Raw genomic sequence first — 18,741 nt, forward strand, 5'->3', positions numbered from 1 at the left:
TATGTCTGTAGGTCTGTCTGTCTGTGACTCAATTCAGCCACACGGCCTAAGAAAAATGGGTACTGCGCAGTAGCCCTATATACTCGCAGCCAAATGTAAACGTCTACGCCCGGTATATATGTTCATAGAACTTGTTGTTGGCCTAGTTGGTTCATGTTTAGAAGTTGGTTCATGTACACACGGTCGTAGCGTCACGTGATCGAAAGTCAAAAATATTAAAAACTTATAAATTATAAAAATAAAATTCCCGTTCTAAGAAATTAAAGGTTAGAACTCGGAACTTCTTCCCATGCAACCAGATGTCGAACTCGAAGTCCGATATACAATCGGTTGCGACCATGTCGGAATGGTGCAATCGTAGACACAACGCGAGGGTCGCAGCTTTGATTCTGACCACGGGAAGCGTTTTCTTCTAGATGCGCTTGATGTGCATTCGCGTATCATCGCCATCGCTTTGTGAAATATATTGGTGTGAAGTTGGCTTCCCTGCAGTGCGTTTTGGCGCGACATCGAACACTATCCGTACGCAATAGAATCTTGCTCTAATAAAATTTATTGTTAATAATATGTAATTTCATTTTATTTTATGTAAGGGAACAATGTCCTAGGAAAAATAAAAGTAGGCCGCAGAGGAAAATGAAGAGACCCGATTAGAAGGGTAGGCCTCATTCACTGCTTTCACGCGGTGACATTGGGAAGAAAACGAATATTGCGGGGGAGATCCAACTACATATGCCCCACACTTAGCAGCCATTTCCCGGTGTGCAGTTCGGCACAATCTTTCGGAGTTGATATCGGAAGTGGGTACAGAGTCGCGGGAAGCAAAATTGAAGCCTGCGCTGTCAGCGGAAGTATCAAGAGGCTCGAGCCTACGATGCACGTATGTCTTGCTCTAGACATTGTTTGCGTTTACTCCACAGCTGTTCTTGGATGACGGAGAGAAGAAAAATGACTACTACTTCGACTACAATGCAATAACTGCCTGCACCCAGTCCGCCGCTATCGGATGTTTCTTACGCAATCTCTTGACGATGGCAAGTACTGTTGAAAACCTGGCACTCTTTCTCACTTCATATTAGAGGAGAGTGGGAGGGGAGAAGGAGGAGGGCGGTGATGACGACGACGGGAGCAGTATGATTGACAGCATTAGGGTATTGAAATACCCATGACATTGCCGTCACTATATTTAGGCCGGCTAGTTTCGTATAAATGGCCGATACCCGAGTAAAATAAATCCTACGTATACTGGCTGAAACATGGTGGAACGAATATGAGATAACTATAGACGTATCAAGAACGCCGCTCGTAAACGCCGCACGGCTGAAAAGTCGGAATATCAATCAACCAGCAAATGTTAAAGGGAAGGGCAGAAGCTGCGTTTTAACCGCTATATATAAACACTTTATATATATCTGTCTTTCTCTCTCTATCTCTGTCTGGCACAGCTAAAACAAGACATCAGGGCTGAGGAGCCAACAACATGGCACGCAGCGCAACAATTAATCACTATTTTGGCACTCAATGAAGCTTGCGTGAACGGGATCGTGGGAGCGTGACCGTCGCCCTGTTCTCTCGTGTGCAGGCTTCCCTTCCAGGATTCGCCGACTGCCCATGCGTAAGAAGTTAATTTTTGGCAGACCGCGTGCAAAGGCCGGTTTCCGAATGACTTCACTGGCACGCGTTCACTATCTTGTAATCTACTGCGAGGACATGGTCGGCATGAACAGACCCGGTAATTGAAGCAGCTCTCTTTATTGTTTTTCTCGGGGCCCTTCATGCGCTCTGGCTCAGCCAACTGGAACACTCTCCAGGATGCTTTAAAAGGGCCGGTCGCTTTCTGCGCAGCCGGTGTGACGCCGGTGTAACAACGCTTTCGAAGCTGAGTCGCCCTGAGCGAGATAACATGGATTTTCGTTGCTTTGCCGCTGTACTTCTGCTCATCACAACACCCGCCACCATCGCTGAAGGTTTTGTAACGCCAAGGGGCTCCTAAATACTCTCATCAGGATTTTGCGTTGTTCACTGCATGGGCAGAGGTTGAAACTTTGACAGGCCTTGCTCGTAGTTAACTGCCGAAACGTTATGCTTTGGTTTCTGTTCACCATGATTTAGTCATTTAATGCTCCAAGTGGCCAGTACACCGCGGTCAGCAAGACATCACTTTGAATCGTCGCCTTCTGCCTGGCGCATGCAGGCCAGGGCCCGACGGAGGTGCTGGCGAAGCTGTTCGATGAGAAGATCACCCACCCAGAGACGAGGCAGCTGATGATGGATAAGCTCCCGGAGCTCCAAGTGTGTCTGACGAACATGGCCGCCATGACGCCGGAGATCACCATGCAGGTGAGCCTGCCCACATGTTGATTCGCCTCGGTAGTGGTGCTGTAATTTTCATTGGTAGGTAAATGATTCTATTCGAAACCGCTATGACTGTTTTAGGGGCGAAGCTCCTCTCGCTCTGGGCAAGTCCCTCGATGCGCCGTGTCCACTAGTTCTCGAGGCGACCGCTAGAGGCGCAGCTGTGCAATAGTTCATAGGTCGCTGGCTAGATAGCGCGCCGCCGCTCAAGGCGGCGCAGCACACACCTGGGGCCCTATTCTTGACTGCACAAATTGCCGGCAATTCAGGCAATTTGCCGGAAGTCTTTTCTGATTGGCTTTCAGTTATGGTCACGTGCTTCCGGTTGACAAAGCGGTTGTGTGTGCTGTCGTCATTTTGACGTTTTATGACGTGAACGGGCACCAGTTCTAAAGTTTGCCTTATTTCTCCTTACTGAAAAACCATAATTCTTGTCCGGCAATGAAAAACCAGACTAAAAGCGCTAGACATGACAACGTAGGCCTGTCTTTGCTATGCGACAACAATATTGCCTGTAATACACACCCTATCTGTGATTGGCTGAGAAGGCATGACGTAATTTAAACAGTTGGCGGAAACGATTACGTCATGCATGACAGCTTGAAAATGGCGGCTGTTTTTGTCGCAAAATACAAGCAAAATAGGGCAAAAAATTGCCCCGGCTTACGGCGCCGCGAAATGTGCGGCAATTTGCAGCAGGCGCAGTCTCGCATGCGCGCTGTTTAAAGCATCTTTCCTACCGAAACAAATTATAGTTTCAACTGCTTCCAAGTCAGCAATCATGGAGCACACAAATAACGTGCAGCATTTTGCTTTTATGTTTGGCAATAAAATAAAAATCATTTGTTAGGTGTAACCGCAACATAAGAGGGCAGTACAAGCCTCTCCGTGACAAAGAGAACCCAATGCATGGCATTTGTCCACACTCGTCCTAGTAAGTTGTGGGGTCACAAGATCGAACTCAAGAGAAAAATAACAAAAAAAAGTCACTATTTGGTTCATTACAGCGCTGATTGAAGTCGAGCTTGACGAATGAGTGAATCGGTGACATCGGTGCGCTCCGCGGTTATCAGGCGTAGCGCTTCGCTGCTCCTATGTGTCATACAAGCGATGGTCGCGGCCGTCTTTTTCTGTGATCACGCCATAAACTTGTAACATAGTACCGGACGATGGCGTGCCGGCGGTGGCGTCAGGGAAGGTGATAACGCAACAAAGCTTGCATTGAAGCAGAGAGCCCAGCTATGTTACTAAAAGCGATTGAAAGAAATAAATAGATACGGTAAAAATAATGTGTGATGTTCTTTAGCTCGACATCCGCCTTTCGCTCGCTTTTGGATCAACGTTACTTGATCGCCTTGTGGTGTTGACGCCAAATTTGACCACCTCCTGAAATGTATTTTCCATCTCAGCCTCAGCTACCGTCTTAATGTTTATACTACATGCGAAGTGTTTTTATATTATTCTTGCACAATATTTGATACCTTGGTAGCGATCTTTATGAGTGACTCGTTAAAATACACTGCAATTCGTCATAGCTACAGGTGCAGCACGTCACTGATTGCTTACGTCGTGCTTACGCAAAAAAACATGGGCGAATTGCCGGCAATTTGTGCAGTCGAGAATAGGGCCCCTGTACTCCTCCGTCTCCTCTGCTCCGCTGCAGAATCGAAGAGGGAGCGGGAAGCAGCGGTCAAGCGCCGAAAGCCGTGGCTACCTGAGGTTGGTGGCGCCGACGAGCGCTTCAAGCGCGACTTCTTCGATCGCTCGTTCGGCCTCAGCTGTAAGGTTGGGCTTGCGAGTACGCACCGTGTTGGGTATGCCCCTCATGAAGGCCATATCTTGACAGAGCACGCTGTTCAAGAACGCTCGTCCGCCGGTTTCGAAATCCTGCCGCGTGAATGCATTGGTGGTAGCGTTGGTGCGGAACGTCAGTCTTCTCGGAAACGTTGCGTCACATGACTTTCATGGCCATGTACAGCACGTGCTCCGGTCCAATACCGCGGCATCGATATGTAAATAATTACATCTTGAGTGGATATATAAGTGTATATAATTGCATCGATATGTAAATAAAAAACATCGTGTATACCAGTGTATATACAATCACCCCTATAAGTCTTTACATGATCGGGTCGAGTCTTTATATGATCTGTGGGCGAATGTTCGCGTTTTTACCGATAAGCATTGGAGCTTCACCCCACTCATAATCATTCACTTCGTGGAGATGGCGGGATTTTTATTTCGGTATCAAAGCAGTTACAGAGGATGCTTCGAAATTTCCAAGAACGCTAAGCAGGAAGCATTGACGTACATTCTGTTGATCTTCCATTGAACGTTCCATTTAACTTTGCGGCCGCATCCACCAGTGTCCTTCAAAACACTCTCCAAAGAGAGCTCAGTTCGACCCCGTCGGCAGCTTCATCTCTGAAGGCGGGTCGTATTACCCTTTGGCACAGGCCTACATTCCTCCCGCAAAGCGTTCCGTCGCCCTTTCTCAGTATTCTAACGGGGCGTATCGCTTTTTAGGCGCACCATCTCTGCTCGCGCTTCTATGTTTGATTCTTCACACCTCATTACAAGCGCCCTGCAGCCACACACAATTACACTACACTTGAAGCAATCACCCACTATGCTCGTGAAAACGGTCTTTACAAATTGGTGTAACGGTCTGACCGATGTTCACGCGCTGTCTACAGTGTAAACTGTCTACACCGTGAACTGCACACTTTGTGGACCGCTAAGTCCACACTGCTAGGGTTGCATTTTGGGGCAACTGACTCACTCAATTGTTGGCCCTTTTTGTTAACATGACCCCAAAAGACTGAAACTGTCTTTATTGTGTGAACTGGACCTTCCCTTTCCACCTCCTTTTTACTCACCCAAGAGACTCACGGCCTCTCGTTTTAATGAAGTGTTTCACCAACTCTGAGGTCTTCACCTTGAAAATGTTTACAGGTTTTTTGACTCAGAGCGCAGTGGTCTGTACGCGCTATAGAGATGTTCGTTTAGGGAGGTTGAGGAACGCCACTGTATTTGCCTTGTGCATTCTCCAATTAAAGGACGTTACCAACGGCTTTGGAGTCAGTGCGTTAGGTTCCTGTAACTCTAGACTGGAACGGTTGTGCCTGAGATGGATGCAGTACTGCAATGAAGCTAGGTTTCGGGTTAATGTGATTGTTGCATCAGAGTGTATTTGAGGTGGCAGACTTATGTAGTGAAGTATTTGGGCAAAGTCGGCAAACAAGTTCCTTTGGCAATCGAAAATTCCAATGTTTAAATCTCCAGCATTTATTTACTGTGTCTTCTTTTCTTTAGAGGTATTTTACATGAGTTGCTTATAGGTGTTCTTCGAAGGGGTGGGTCAGGCGTACGCGACTGAAGTGTGGCACTTTTCGTAAAAGGATCGTCACACACACTAGAAGAATGTACATAGGGAAGAGATATGATAAACGCTGATGTCGCATTTTGAAGTACCGGCTGCTTCGAGGTCATGGTATTTACATCTGGGTACTGAGAAGCAAATGAAAAATGAGGCGCTACACTTTCCTGCGTTCCGGAAAAAGAAAGACTAATTTTTTGGCAAGATCACCGAGTCCTAACGAGGGAGCCGGAATTGACTAAGAATGTGCATTTTATTGCCGCAACAGAATTTCAGTTGACTTCTCAGCGATTGGCCATGCACTAGGCAGGGCGCATGCAGTGCTGTCCTTATAGTTGTCTATATATTCGCGCCCTGCATGCTGAACTCTAATTACGTCACAAGAAGCAGGTTGCAAGAACCAATCCACGTACGATACGTCCGGTACAGACCTCATGGACCACTAGGCAACCCTGGGTCGACTTCACCGCCTTGATGAAAGAGCCCTTAAGCCATGGCCGCCACGGGAAACTCACGGACGATATGACTGTTCAGTCAAACCAGCGCAGCTGTAGTCACCGCTCTTAGACGCATATATTGGCTCAATAATGCTTTATAACCGCCTTAACCAACATAACGCTGCACACCAGGTCTTGCAAGACTTGTTTTTAAGACGAGATTTTCTGGGGATGCTTAAACTCGGAAACTCGAACTTTGCCTGTCTTTACTTCTGCCTGCCTTTCTGTCTGTCTGTAATTCGATTCATTCGTCCCGCCACAAGTTGCAACACTTTTTGAGCGACATTTATATAGACAAAACATTTCTAAAGTAAATCTGGTAGCAATGTTCTTAAAAGTCAACATTGCTGAGAAAAAATATGTGGCTTATTACAGAAAAAAATCAATACATAAGTGATATTCACAGTGGCGTTTAAAATTAAAATTCATTGCGGCTTGATTTCTGCTATGGGACTCCCGCGCTAGACCTTTGGCGACATGCAGCCCCCCAGTGGCCGAACGCCTCTGGGTAGTACAAAAGCAGACGACCCTCGCCACCCTCCATGTGTTTTCAATAACAAGCCAGAGTGAAAGTTGGTTGTACTTAGTTTAACCGCTTTGTGGCGTGTTTAAATGACTGCATACTGTGTGAAATAGGCCTTAAAGTAGTTGCAGAGGCTAAACAAAATAATATCGGCTAAAACAAGCCGATTTATCGGCTTTCTTTTGAGCGAGCTGTCGCGGTGGTCGCGGCGTGGGACAGTATCACCAGGTCGGGTGGTCTAACTTCATGACTACCATTACCGTTCTTTCTTCTTGCATGCGCTCGACAAAGGAAAGTTTACGAGTAGCATAAACACTTAGCGCTGCTGGTAACTGCAAAAGGTTGCTTCAGCGGGAGCATGCAAGCGAACGCGAGAATTGCGCAGCCGACTCAGCTGACACTGCTGGCCTGGCACCGCCTTGAAAACGAGTGGAAATTTTGTTTTGTATTTTCGCAAACTACATGATTCTTGCGTAAAGTTTTACGCCGCACGATTTACGAACGGCAGGGTACATATATACCAGCGAGTAGGTGAGGCAAAAGCGTAAATTAAGCGCTATTCAAGGACGCAAAACAAGCACCCGCTGCCTGAAAAGATGTGTACTTCTATATTTGCATAACATAACAGCCGCATACACGGCGCGCGGCCCCGAATATTTACATACGATCATCACTGACTCTGTTGTTGGTCATCTTCTAGTGCAGGGGTCGTCGCTAACAATCTGAACGCGACGCCAGTTTTGTCATAAAATGGAGTTAGGCAGCGCGACAAGGATCGAGAATTGGTCGCTTCCAGTTGAATTGTCCCCCATCTTCACACTTCACCAGATGATAGTCAAATATTATTGACAATTCGCTATTTTTTGCGTTCAAATCTCCCTCCTCCTCCCACCCAAATTGCCGTCCAGCCCTCCGGCGTGTTGGCTGCATGCAACTCGGACCTACAATGCAAAACGTTGCTGACCCTCATTCTAGGCTAAAGTGCAAACTGGGAACATATCATGCAAAAGCGTAATTAAGTAAAGTGAGAGCAAACAATGAAAGCGAGCGGCTTCTCAGTTTGCCCGACCACCTTGTTTTACCGCCACTAACTTCGGAATCGTAAAACAGATTTCACGGTTTTGACACTCGCTGCATTTTGTCACTGAGACACTCAACAAAACCGCAAGCTAACGCTGCACTGTGTATTCGCAACGGTGACGCAAACGAGCACTGTTTTAATGGAAGTGCACGCATAGTGCGCGGGTACGCAAAAGAGCGGCGCACCACAGCAGGCGAGCCAGCGGTCCGCGGACTCGCTGGCTTTTTAAAGCGAGATCATCGGCGATTGCGATACCTCCTATTTTTTTATCGGCTGTTGTTGAAAAGTCCTTCACCTAGAGTACTAATTTAAACTAGAAGATTCACTTCAAATGGTCAGTGAACCTGCGAGTGGCAGAGCGCCGTCACCGTCCCGGCACTTTCGTCAGCGCTGTAAACGAATTTAGCGCTGCAAAGCTTTTTCCCCTAATAAGCTTTTTCCCATCGCGTGCTATAATAGGTCCCCTGAACTGATACCATGAAACAAGAAACTCGCACCGAATACCTAAGCATATTCTTAGGAGATGAGACCGCCTATCTTTTGGCTAGGTTTGCCACCGAGCCTTCTGCCGATGTCGACTATTGCCTCCAACCTCACATCGGACTGTGCAGCGACGTGTTGCAGAATCATTATCCAAGAATCATTATCATTTCCAAGAGGCGTGGCATCCGGCTGGATCCAGACATTCAACTCTATGGTGTCTCGATTCCTGTCAAAAAGGAACACAAGTTTTTAGGTATACTGTTCGACGAAAAGCTCACATTCATCCCACACATAAAACAACTAAAACATAAATGCTTAAAAACAATGAATATCCTGAAGGTTCTGTCGCACATCTCTTTTGGTGCTGACAAACAACTTCTTTTACGTGTTTTTACCAGCTTGATAGGTTCACGATTGGACTATGGCAGCGTTGTTAATGGGTCAGCAAGTAAAACATCCCTCAAAATGCTGGACCCAGTGCTCCATCTCGGGCTCCGCCTGGCCTGTGGCGCCTTCCGCACTAGCCCGGTCGAAAGCCTCTATGTAGAGTGCAACGAATAGAACCTACAACGTCAGCGGGCATACACAGATCTCCTTTATGCTTTTAAAATTTCATCCATGCCTCACCATCCTTTCAAATCAGTTTTTCATGATACGTCCATGACTGACCTCCTTTTAAATCGACCATCGTTCTCTGCGCCCTTCTCTTACAGAGTTAGAGAGGAAGCGTCAGAGCTTGCTGTCTTCTTTTTAGATGCAATCCAAAGTTCTCTCACGGATTTTATAGCACCATGGCACCTCCGCCCTGTATCATCCGACACATCTCTCACACATGTAGATAAAAACCGGCTCCCACATGTGCAATTCTGCAGCATTTCTTGCATTTGCAGCAGAAGTATGAGTGTTCGGAATTTTATACGGACGCGTCTAGAACTGCCACCTCTATGTCCTGCGCGGCGCATGGACCCGGCCTTAGTGTCACTAGAACTCTGAATAGTCATACTAGTATCTTTACGGCAGAGGCTTACGGTGTACTTCTTGTTGTCAATCACATACTTCAAAGCCACATCCCACAATCCATTATCTATACAGATTCCCTCAGTGTTGTGCGGGCACTGTCGTCAACAGTGCCTTCGAAAAACCACGTTGTCAATCTGATCGTCAAGGGTAATATGTCGGTGTATGTACGCAAATTTGAACTGGTTCTTTGCCGGGTCCCTGGCCACTGTGGTATAGCCGGGAACGAAGCAGCGGACCGAATGGCTGCTGCTGCTACACTCTTGAAAACAGTAGACATAACCACATTACCCACACCGACGTAAAACCACACATCAGACAACTTCGCAAAACGTGGCAAACACACTGGAGTGAACAAACGTACAACAAGTTACACGTAATAAAACCTCACCTGGGACCATACACCACCGACACACGCAATAGATACTCTGAAGTCGCCATGGTCAGATTACGGATAGGGGACACACATGCACCACACTCGCACCTTCTCACTGCATCTCCAAGACCTCTGTGCAGCAGGTGCGGAGAGGCCCTATCCGTGATCCACATCCTCATACAATGTAAGGCACTTTACACAACACGACCCAAACACTTCAGAGAACTCTACAGACAACATATCCCACTACATATATCGCTGTTTCTAGGTGACGATGCCAGTGTTTCTGTGAAACGTGTGTTTGATTATTTGTCAGACATTAAGTTTTAAACGTCATTTCCTATCACGAATAATCAAATCTGGCCCCATACACCAGGCATCACCATTATCTTTAACTGATTTTACTCTGTTCGGTTGACACGTTTTTTTTTACCTACCTTTTTGTGGTAACCACTTCACTTCATTAAATAAACTTTTCTCTGGCGCTCTTTGCCCTTAGTCGGCCTTGCGCCATAAAAACCCAACCATCATCATCAGAATCATTATCCGTGCGTGGGCGGAACTACCTGTACGTAAGCTGAAGGCCAAACAAGACTGTAAGCGCGACTTCCGCGCACGTTTTTTTTTAGGCTTCTTTTACGATGAACGTGTTATGTAATGCGCCGCAAGAAAATGAGAATGGACCGCATGCAAGTCCGAAGTGTTTCTTCTTGTTTTATTTTTTCTGATTGAGTATGCACAACAGTGTGCGTGAAGTGCTCCTTTTTGTGTATCTTTCCTGATTCATGCCAGGAAAGAAACCGCGCTGGCTGATTTTGTATGTTTTATTGTTTCCGATGTACGTACGTTCTGAAACGCGTCAATTTTTAGTGGTTGCGGATGCAGCTTGCGGACACTATGCGGGCGTGCATTCTGAGGACGCCGGACGGGATCGTGCTTTCGAAAGCCTAAACAAGCAACGGTTTCACCTTTAAAAAGCGTTCATTAAACCACACCATCAAATCTGCAGGAGCTTCGTTGTTCGCACGGCGTGAATAAACAAATATCAGGTGCGATGGACTTGGGAAAAAAAAAGGCGAAAGAACAACGATGTCCGGACGAACAAGTGCGAATATACTATAAGTAGCAGACGACGCCTCATGCAGAGGGTCAAAATCAGCGCGAACCGGTGCGGTGGCGTCGGAAACAATAAAGGCATTTACACAAGTAAAAAAAAAATTCCGCTAGCATGGATCGGTCGATATCTATAAAGCTGGTTGTGGTGAATTCTTGTATACCACATGTGTAATAATAATTTCCTTTTGAAATTGCAGGTTCTTGACGGCATGATCCCGGCCCTCAACACTTGCGGAATAAAAACGTTTTCGGCACCAGTCGATAAGAGGCCATCTGTTGTAAGTCATGCGTTAACTATGTAGGTTTTAGTGCGTAGCAAACTTAAAATAAAAGTAGGAGGCGCATGTTTTGCACTTATTTGGAGTTCGTTGGACCCTTGTCTATGGCAATATAAATGGGAATGGAGCTGTCCCTCGTAATGTTTTGTCAAGCACTCAGTAACCGTGTAGCAAGCAACTGCCAGCTATCACGTGTTCCTTAAATATACACCTGTCTAGAAATTAAAGCCCAAAATAGAGGTTAAGTTAACTCTCTAAGCATTCTGTATCCTAATCACAGAAACTGGATGCGTGTTGCTCATACCTTACCGAAAGTGAGTTCACGGAACTCATATTCACTACAATGAGGGAAACAAAAAAGAATGCTAATTTCAAAAAAAGACAGAATGCATCTTTTGTGTTGTGAAAACTTTTAAGATGGTGTACAGTGGATTGCAAGTAATATTTTAGTAGCATAACATCAATACGGGCCAAAGGCCTTACGACTTGTCAAGCAATCTATGTGCATAAAACATGGTAAATATACTAATTTTCAGACTTTCAGACCAGGAAGGGAATAGAGTTCGAGGCACTCTTGATTACTGTTACTTCCTTCCAATAACCTTCAGCTGCACTTGCTTTGAAAATGCAAGTTAGGTATTGACATACGAAATTTTCTGAGTGAAATTAATGGTAGCATTTGCACAGGCAGAAATTCATACTGAAAGCGGAGAATAATATATCAAGGTTTTGGGAACACAATTTAGTTCTCGCTAGAATACGGTAAATCTCCAGCCTATATCCGCCCCCTGCAGGGCAAAGGTCTATCTCGGGGATCTCCAATTATCTCGGTACTGTGCTAACTGCGACCAATTTATCCCCGCAAACTCCTTGATCTCATCTGCCCATCTAACTTTCTGCCGCCCCCTGCCGCGCTTGCCTTCTCTAGGGATACACTCTGTCACCCTTAATTGCCAACCGTTACCTTGCCTTCGCATTACATGCCCTACCCACGCCCATTTCTCGTTGTTAACCTCTTCTAGTACGTCCTTAACACGCGTTTGTTCCATGACCACCTCCGCTCTCTTTTGTCTCTTAATGTTACACCTATCTTATTACGGTCAATTGCTCACTTAGTGGCTGCCAGTTTACGTTAGACCTTTTAGTTTGCGTACAAGTTTCTGCCCCGTAGGTGAGTACCGGTAATATGCAGCTGTCATACACTTTATTTTGTTAGGAAAAATGGTAGGCAGCCATTGATTATCTCAGAATGCCTGTCGAAGGCACTCCGCCCAATTCTTATCCTTCTTATTATCTCTGTCTGATGGTTGGGATCCGGGGTCACTGCGTGACCTAAGTACAGTCGGTAAAACGCTTGTCTATAACAGCGATTTCAACTTCAACCAGCTACATCCGAAAACTGCCGAAACATACTCGTGCCAAAAATGTCGGAGGCAAAAGCGAAGGGTTAAGACTTCAGAATTCCGCAGTAGTTTTATTCATATCCCGCTCCGGCGGGGCAGGATAGGGCTGAGAGTACGAAAGCTGTGTTATAGACAAGCCTTTTAGTAGCTGTACATATATTTGCTTACCACTTCCACTGCCTCAATACCTATCTCAAACCACTGTGCTTTCCCGAAGTTATTAAGCATTACTTTAGTTTTCTGCATATTAATTTTGATGCCCAGTATCCTACTTTGCGTGTCCAGTGCGGTAATCGTGCTTTGCAATTCGTCCCCCGAATTGCTTAGCAAGGCAACGTCATCAGCAAATCTGAGGTTATTGAGGTATTCTCCATTAAGCCTTACGCCCACTTGTTCCTAATCCAATATTATGAATACCTCTTATAAGCATGCTCTGGTAAAATTGTGGAGATTGTGTTGCCTTGTTTGACGCCCTTCCTTATAGGTATCTTACTGCTCTCCTTACGGGGGTCGATGGTAGCTGTGGACCCATTGTAGATATCCTCTATTATTCTTACGCAACGCTCGTCTGCAACCTCATTCCGCAACAAGTGCACTGCATAATTGAATTTAATGGGAGCAAGAAACACATACAGAGGTTCACTCTTCAATGTTTCGACGTTTCTGTACTTGTACCTTCCGTTTGCGACCACATGCTGCGACATTGTAGGTAATCAGTATTAGCGTTAAAATTTTGTTTTGTTTGTTTCCTGCAACAACTATAGTTCATAGACTGCTGCGAGGAGGCCGCTGCAAATGTCAAGGTAAGCTTGCCAGCAAATCAACTGTTGAGGCTAAGTTTGTTTCCTGCATGTGTTCCAGTCAACGGCAAAACAAAACGCCGTGGATGTGCAACCATGCTCCAGATTCAGCCGCGTGGATGCTTAGGAACACGTTGTTTGTTCATTTCCGATTTGTTTAGGTCACACTTTAGTGGTCACGTCCTCTTTTGAACACCGGGTAACAAGGCTTCCATTTTGTATTAATCGCATTCGGCGCACGGTGTAGCTTTCTAGGAAACTGGAGAAAATACCCAAGCAGAAATGAATAAAGCAGGTACGCAATGATGATCAAATAGACTAAATGCAACAGATGCAAAGCTACACAGCAACCACAAAATTATCACCTACGGTCACCCGCCCTATCTCATCTACGGCGAGCCCAATAATCCCATGTTATGATTAATTACCATTAGCAACGTTCCTACCCAAGCTTACTACTGCCTGTAGTAGTGCACACAAGCAAATCTGTGGTTTGCTTGATCCAGTCGCGCATATGCGTTTCCTGGTCAGTACGGCCAGCGGTCACCTGAGCTTGCTTATGGGGATAAACAGGATAAAAGTATACCTGAAGCTTACAAAATCACCCGAATTGAAATAAACTACAGCCAAAACAGACCTGCGATGGTTGAAAACCATGGTGTAGAGAAATATTCAACAGAAATAGGCGAAACCGACCTAAAAGAGGAAAACGCGCAAAAACGAACAAGAAGCAGTAGGCGAAAACTGACCAAAAGGCAATGAAAATACCCCAAATCTCATTTATAATGCATAAAGATGTCATAAATAGGTTATATGCGTGATAATAAATGTTAATATTCAAATATGACAAGCCGCTGAAAATGAAAACAAAAAGCAGTAACGGGATTTGAACCCGGGTTGGGATGTTCGCTTGCAGCCGCAGAAGGGGAACTACACTACGAGACGAAGCGATTGTTAGCGATTAAAATGAGGGTCACATGCACGTGGACATATCTTCAAACATGCCCCTAGATGGCGCCATACGTCGCTTGGCTGTCCTCACAAGGAAACGCCTATACGCGTCCCCGGTGGTCTCTGCTTCCAATCTGTGCGGCTGTCTGCATCAGTTTTCGTTGCATTTGAGGTCTAAGATATGATAAATTGAAAGTGGAAATGAAATTTGAACTGAACAATCGGAAAGACGAACTTAAATAAGAATCGAGGAACTTCGAAGAATGCATTCAACACGATTACAGGAATGGCACCCTAGAGCTGAACAAATTGAAAGACGAACTTAGGGGGGATATCAGCGTTTTAAATAATCCTTATAAACTTCTAAACGCGATTTGGGTGCTGTCAAATGAAGCCACCACATAAAAGTTTCTCTAGCGCATAGGTAATAAAACCAATACTTCTAATTTTCTGAGGAATTCTACTTCAAAGGTGACTTTTGCGAAGACGTCACAATTCTGGCGTTTTAGTGGATCTGCACACCACAAAGAAGAGAAACCTCGAGTGAATACAAAATAGCGACGTTGAGACTAAAACAAGAAATGTCCTAGTTTTATTGCCAAGCTTGATTATCTATAAATATGTGCGCCTCGAAGCTCGAAGCTACAATACCCGTGGGGTCATAAAATTTTGGAAAGTATGATTTTAAAATTTTCTGCTCAAACGAACGTGTTTAATTCCGAAATGTCTGCCCTAATTGCCTCATTAATAAATCAATGAATAGTTGCATTAGCAACTCTATTTTTCTTTGTGGGATCATGGGAAACCCCAAAATTTAGCAGAACACATAGAAAATATTTTTTCTTTGAAAACAAAATTGGGGCTGCAAGGGTCAAGAATGACGCCAGTAATATCAGGAGCAACGCAACTCCTCTAAAGGCTTCAGTTTTCCATGAAGCACTTGAGAACCTTAGGCAAAGCTATACACAAAACTGGCAAAGAACAGAAAACACGAGACGGAACACAAACGCTACTGATACCATGCGCACGTATAGAAAGACAACCATTTTGGCATTAACACGCCGTTTTACCCGTCAAAAGTAATCGTGTCTTCCGGTATCCAGATTACATTGAGCGGGACGGAGCTTTCGTGAAAAACGTGGTTTTGCCGCACGTCCTACTCTGTTCGCGTGTGACGGATACGCGAAATATCGCGGCCACAGTGCCACTGAGGGCCGTATTCTGAGTCCCTCGTGTACTCCATTTGCTCCATCCACTCAGCTGAGGGGAGCAATCGCCAACGCTTATGCATGGAGAAATCGATTTCAACGATCTCCTGCACTGTAGGCTCAAGTGGAGGAAGGACTCAGAATATCAGAATAAGACCTTCGCTGAAAAGAGCTTATTGTAAGGTGGTGTGATTGCTCCGAAGTTCGAGAGTGAACGGCATAAAACGTAGGACAAGTTACAATTTCATAGTTTTTCCTAACCAATGCAATATTCCGTATACGTTACACCTGACATGAACGACATAATTCAGATTGCGCACAGCTTTTTAATTTAGACTTTCTAGTATTGGCTTGTAAGACAAACTGGAATATCAATTCTGGCAGCACACTTTATGAAAATCAGCATATTTGAGTTCAAAAATCTCAATCCCTGAAAAACGTCTCAATAAAAACAGCTTCAAATTTTTTGCCTCGTGCGCCGTAAACTAAGCTTTGGATGACGATATAATTATTTTCAATTGTTTTCATTTACGTCTGTGCTCAATAAACATACAGCATTGCATTTGTTTGGTTTCTATTTACTGGTTGCTATTCAGTGCTTATTCGCGTATTCCTTGTTCTGCAGGCTTCAAGTGGCATGGGCGCCGATGATGCGAAACTCTTCGCTGAAGGAATGGTACGTAAGCACTTCAATTTGACTCAAGAAGAACTAAGAAAACTGCGCATTTCACATCAAAAACTCTATTTTCTGGTCACCGGCCCATATCAATTTTCGCATTCATTTAGCGACCAACCGGAGACCATTCTTACTCCGCAAAGGAAAGGCAGTAGTTGGTCAAAGAGAAAGTAAAATGAAATGTTATATAAATTGAATTACGAAATTAGTCTTGCTGTGCAATATCTGAACGCTAATTAGGCAGGGGTGTTGTAAGGAAACTTATAATGTGTTCATAATACTGTTCGAATGCTCGTATTTCACCTTTTATCACTTGTCCCATTGCTCCCTTTTGCTCTTGTTGCCCCAAAACGCGATTGTGCAAAAGTAAAAACTTTGTATAAATGTTTTCATCGAGGATTTCCGACATTCTCTACGAATTTCGTGTAAAATTGCCATTCTACTATCGAATAACTGATTACATCTTAATATAGTGTGATGATCTCCGCCTTGTGTATTGCAGAACAGCAGAAATGAAAAGTAATCATCTGAGACCTGCAACATGCTGCATCATTCTTTTACTTGCGGACCTATAAGTTTGCATTGGTTACTTACGTGCGACCAGAGGAACCTTCTAAAATAGGCAGTTGAAATGGGCTGATAGATGTGACCGACAGAAACATAATTTAAATGCATCGTCCTACAACACGGCATACAACCCGTCCCTCCGAGAGTGGTTCTGATTGAAGCATGAAAGGGCGTGGGTCTAATTTCGTGCCACTGCGCTAACGCAGTTTGACCACAATCTAGGCGTTAAAACACTAGCGTGGTGGGTGATTTACTATTCGTAGCAACCCCTAGGCTATGAGTCGCATAGTAGTAGGTGATTTCGAATTATTTCACCGGGTCGTATATTTTTAAGCGCCGAACCACGATACAAGGGAGTTGCTGCTTGTTGCCTTCACCAGAAGAACTGCTGCAACCGCCTGGATCGAAACAGTGTTCCTGAACTCAGAAGCACAAGGCTTAGATTCTGTGCCACTGCGGTGATTACGCCTCATATTTTGGGTAGATCGTTCGTACGTACAAATAAGTCGCCTGCCTTCACGCACCTTGCGCTCAAAGATGCCTTGAAAAATCCCGCTCTTCGCGATACGTAGAGGAGGACGGCAGCCAGGTAGGAGACCATGCAATGACAGCTATGTTGGAAGGCACACCTGGGCTTGACCCGCACACTAAGACATCATTCGCTCCTCCAAGAAATCTTTGTACTGTCCGTGCTTATACTAGGCATTCTCGACAGCCTCTTCGCGTCGATCGCTGTTTTCAGATTAGCTTCGGGAGCCTTAGGTAACATTTATCTAATTGCGCAATTCCTACATATCTTAAAGAGGCGCTTGAAACTGGCGGTGCCAAGAAGAGCGTATTTCACAACCATACATCTGGCTTAACAGGTGACCCTCACATGGTATGTTGAACTCGCTCTACCTTTGTACAGTGCGCGACAATCATATGGCAGCTGGAAAAGCGGTCTACCGGCTAACTCGCAGCTACCATTTTAGGGTACCTGCATTAAATTAGAATTTATTATTATGCCGCTTTCATGGTGTCACGGGAAGCGATTTATAAAAAAATTCGTAATTACGGCTGCCAACATCAGTGATATCAGTAATTTGCCGTTTGCAAGAGTGAGAGTGCTGAGCTAAAATTTTGACGAAATTCGCCTGGACTCAATGGGTAGCATCCATCATTCCTAACTAGGCTTCCAAGTAGTCGCTGCGGAATTTGTGAACATCGGGCCAGCTGTCCGTTTTCTCTTACCTGTGTCCTCTTCTTTAAAGCGCTAATCCCAGTTGTTACGATCATGATCATGAACCAACTAGCCCAGCAGCAAGTTTTATTGGGCCAGCTGTAGCAATGTTTTCACACGACACGGTATGTTGTTTCCCAACGAGAACCATGGACCACTTTTTTGTTTCTGCGAAAACAAAAGCTCACCTTTTTCACAGGAATGCCTGGAAAGAGCAATGGCCTTTTGAATAAGCCTCTGCCAGTGCTGACTCCAACCGCCACTTCCGGTCTTCATAATGGCGACTTGCACCAAGACGTAAGAAGATTGAGTCAAATAAAACTTGCGCCTTGAACAGAAATTTCCCGGATTCTTTGATCCCGCATCGAAATCGCAGCACAATTTAACGTGGATAGAGCTGTCGGAAAATCTTTCATGCGGTCCACTTCTAATTATTTTATTACTTCTTTGGTCATGCTTTCTTGTGATAAGGTAAGGAACAGTCTCGTCCCCAACAAACTCAACAGTCCCAATACTTTACTTTAGACGTGGTGAAAAATATGATGATGATGGTTGGTGTTTCATGGCGCAAGGCCAACGAAAGCAAAGAGCGCCAGAGAAGAAGTTGTATAGTGAAGCGAAGTGATTACCACAAAAAGGTAGGTATAAAAACATGTAAATCGGACATAGTGAAATCAATTAAAGGTAATGCTGATGGCTGGTGTATAGGGCCAGATTTGATTATGCGTGATATGAGATAAGGTTTAAAAACTTACCATCTGACAAATAATCAAACACACGTTTCATAGAAACACTGGCATCGTCACCCA

At 45.0% G+C, this 18,741-nt stretch overlaps 1 protein-coding gene across 1 annotated transcript; it reads left to right on the forward strand.

Annotated features, from left to right (window-relative positions):
• Positions 1-1,710: 1,710 nt before the first annotated feature.
• LOC144168077 (uncharacterized) lies at positions 1,711-18,263 on the forward strand. Its single transcript, XM_077697158.1, has 6 exons — positions 1,711-1,732; positions 2,195-2,340; positions 11,025-11,105; positions 13,273-13,311; positions 16,093-16,143; positions 18,132-18,263. The coding sequence occupies exons 1-6, from the start codon at positions 1,711-1,713 to the stop codon at positions 18,159-18,161; spliced, it is 369 nt and encodes a 122-aa protein (XP_077553284.1). The 3' UTR covers positions 18,162-18,263.
• Positions 18,264-18,741: the final 478 nt, after the last annotated feature.

The sequence above is a fragment of the Haemaphysalis longicornis genome, unplaced genomic scaffold (genome assembly GCF_048455015.1).
Source record: "Haemaphysalis longicornis isolate Haplotype H1 unplaced genomic scaffold, Haemaphysalis longicornis Haplotype H1 scaffold_2, whole genome shotgun sequence".
Taxonomy (NCBI): domain Eukaryota; kingdom Metazoa; phylum Arthropoda; class Arachnida; order Ixodida; family Ixodidae; genus Haemaphysalis; species Haemaphysalis longicornis.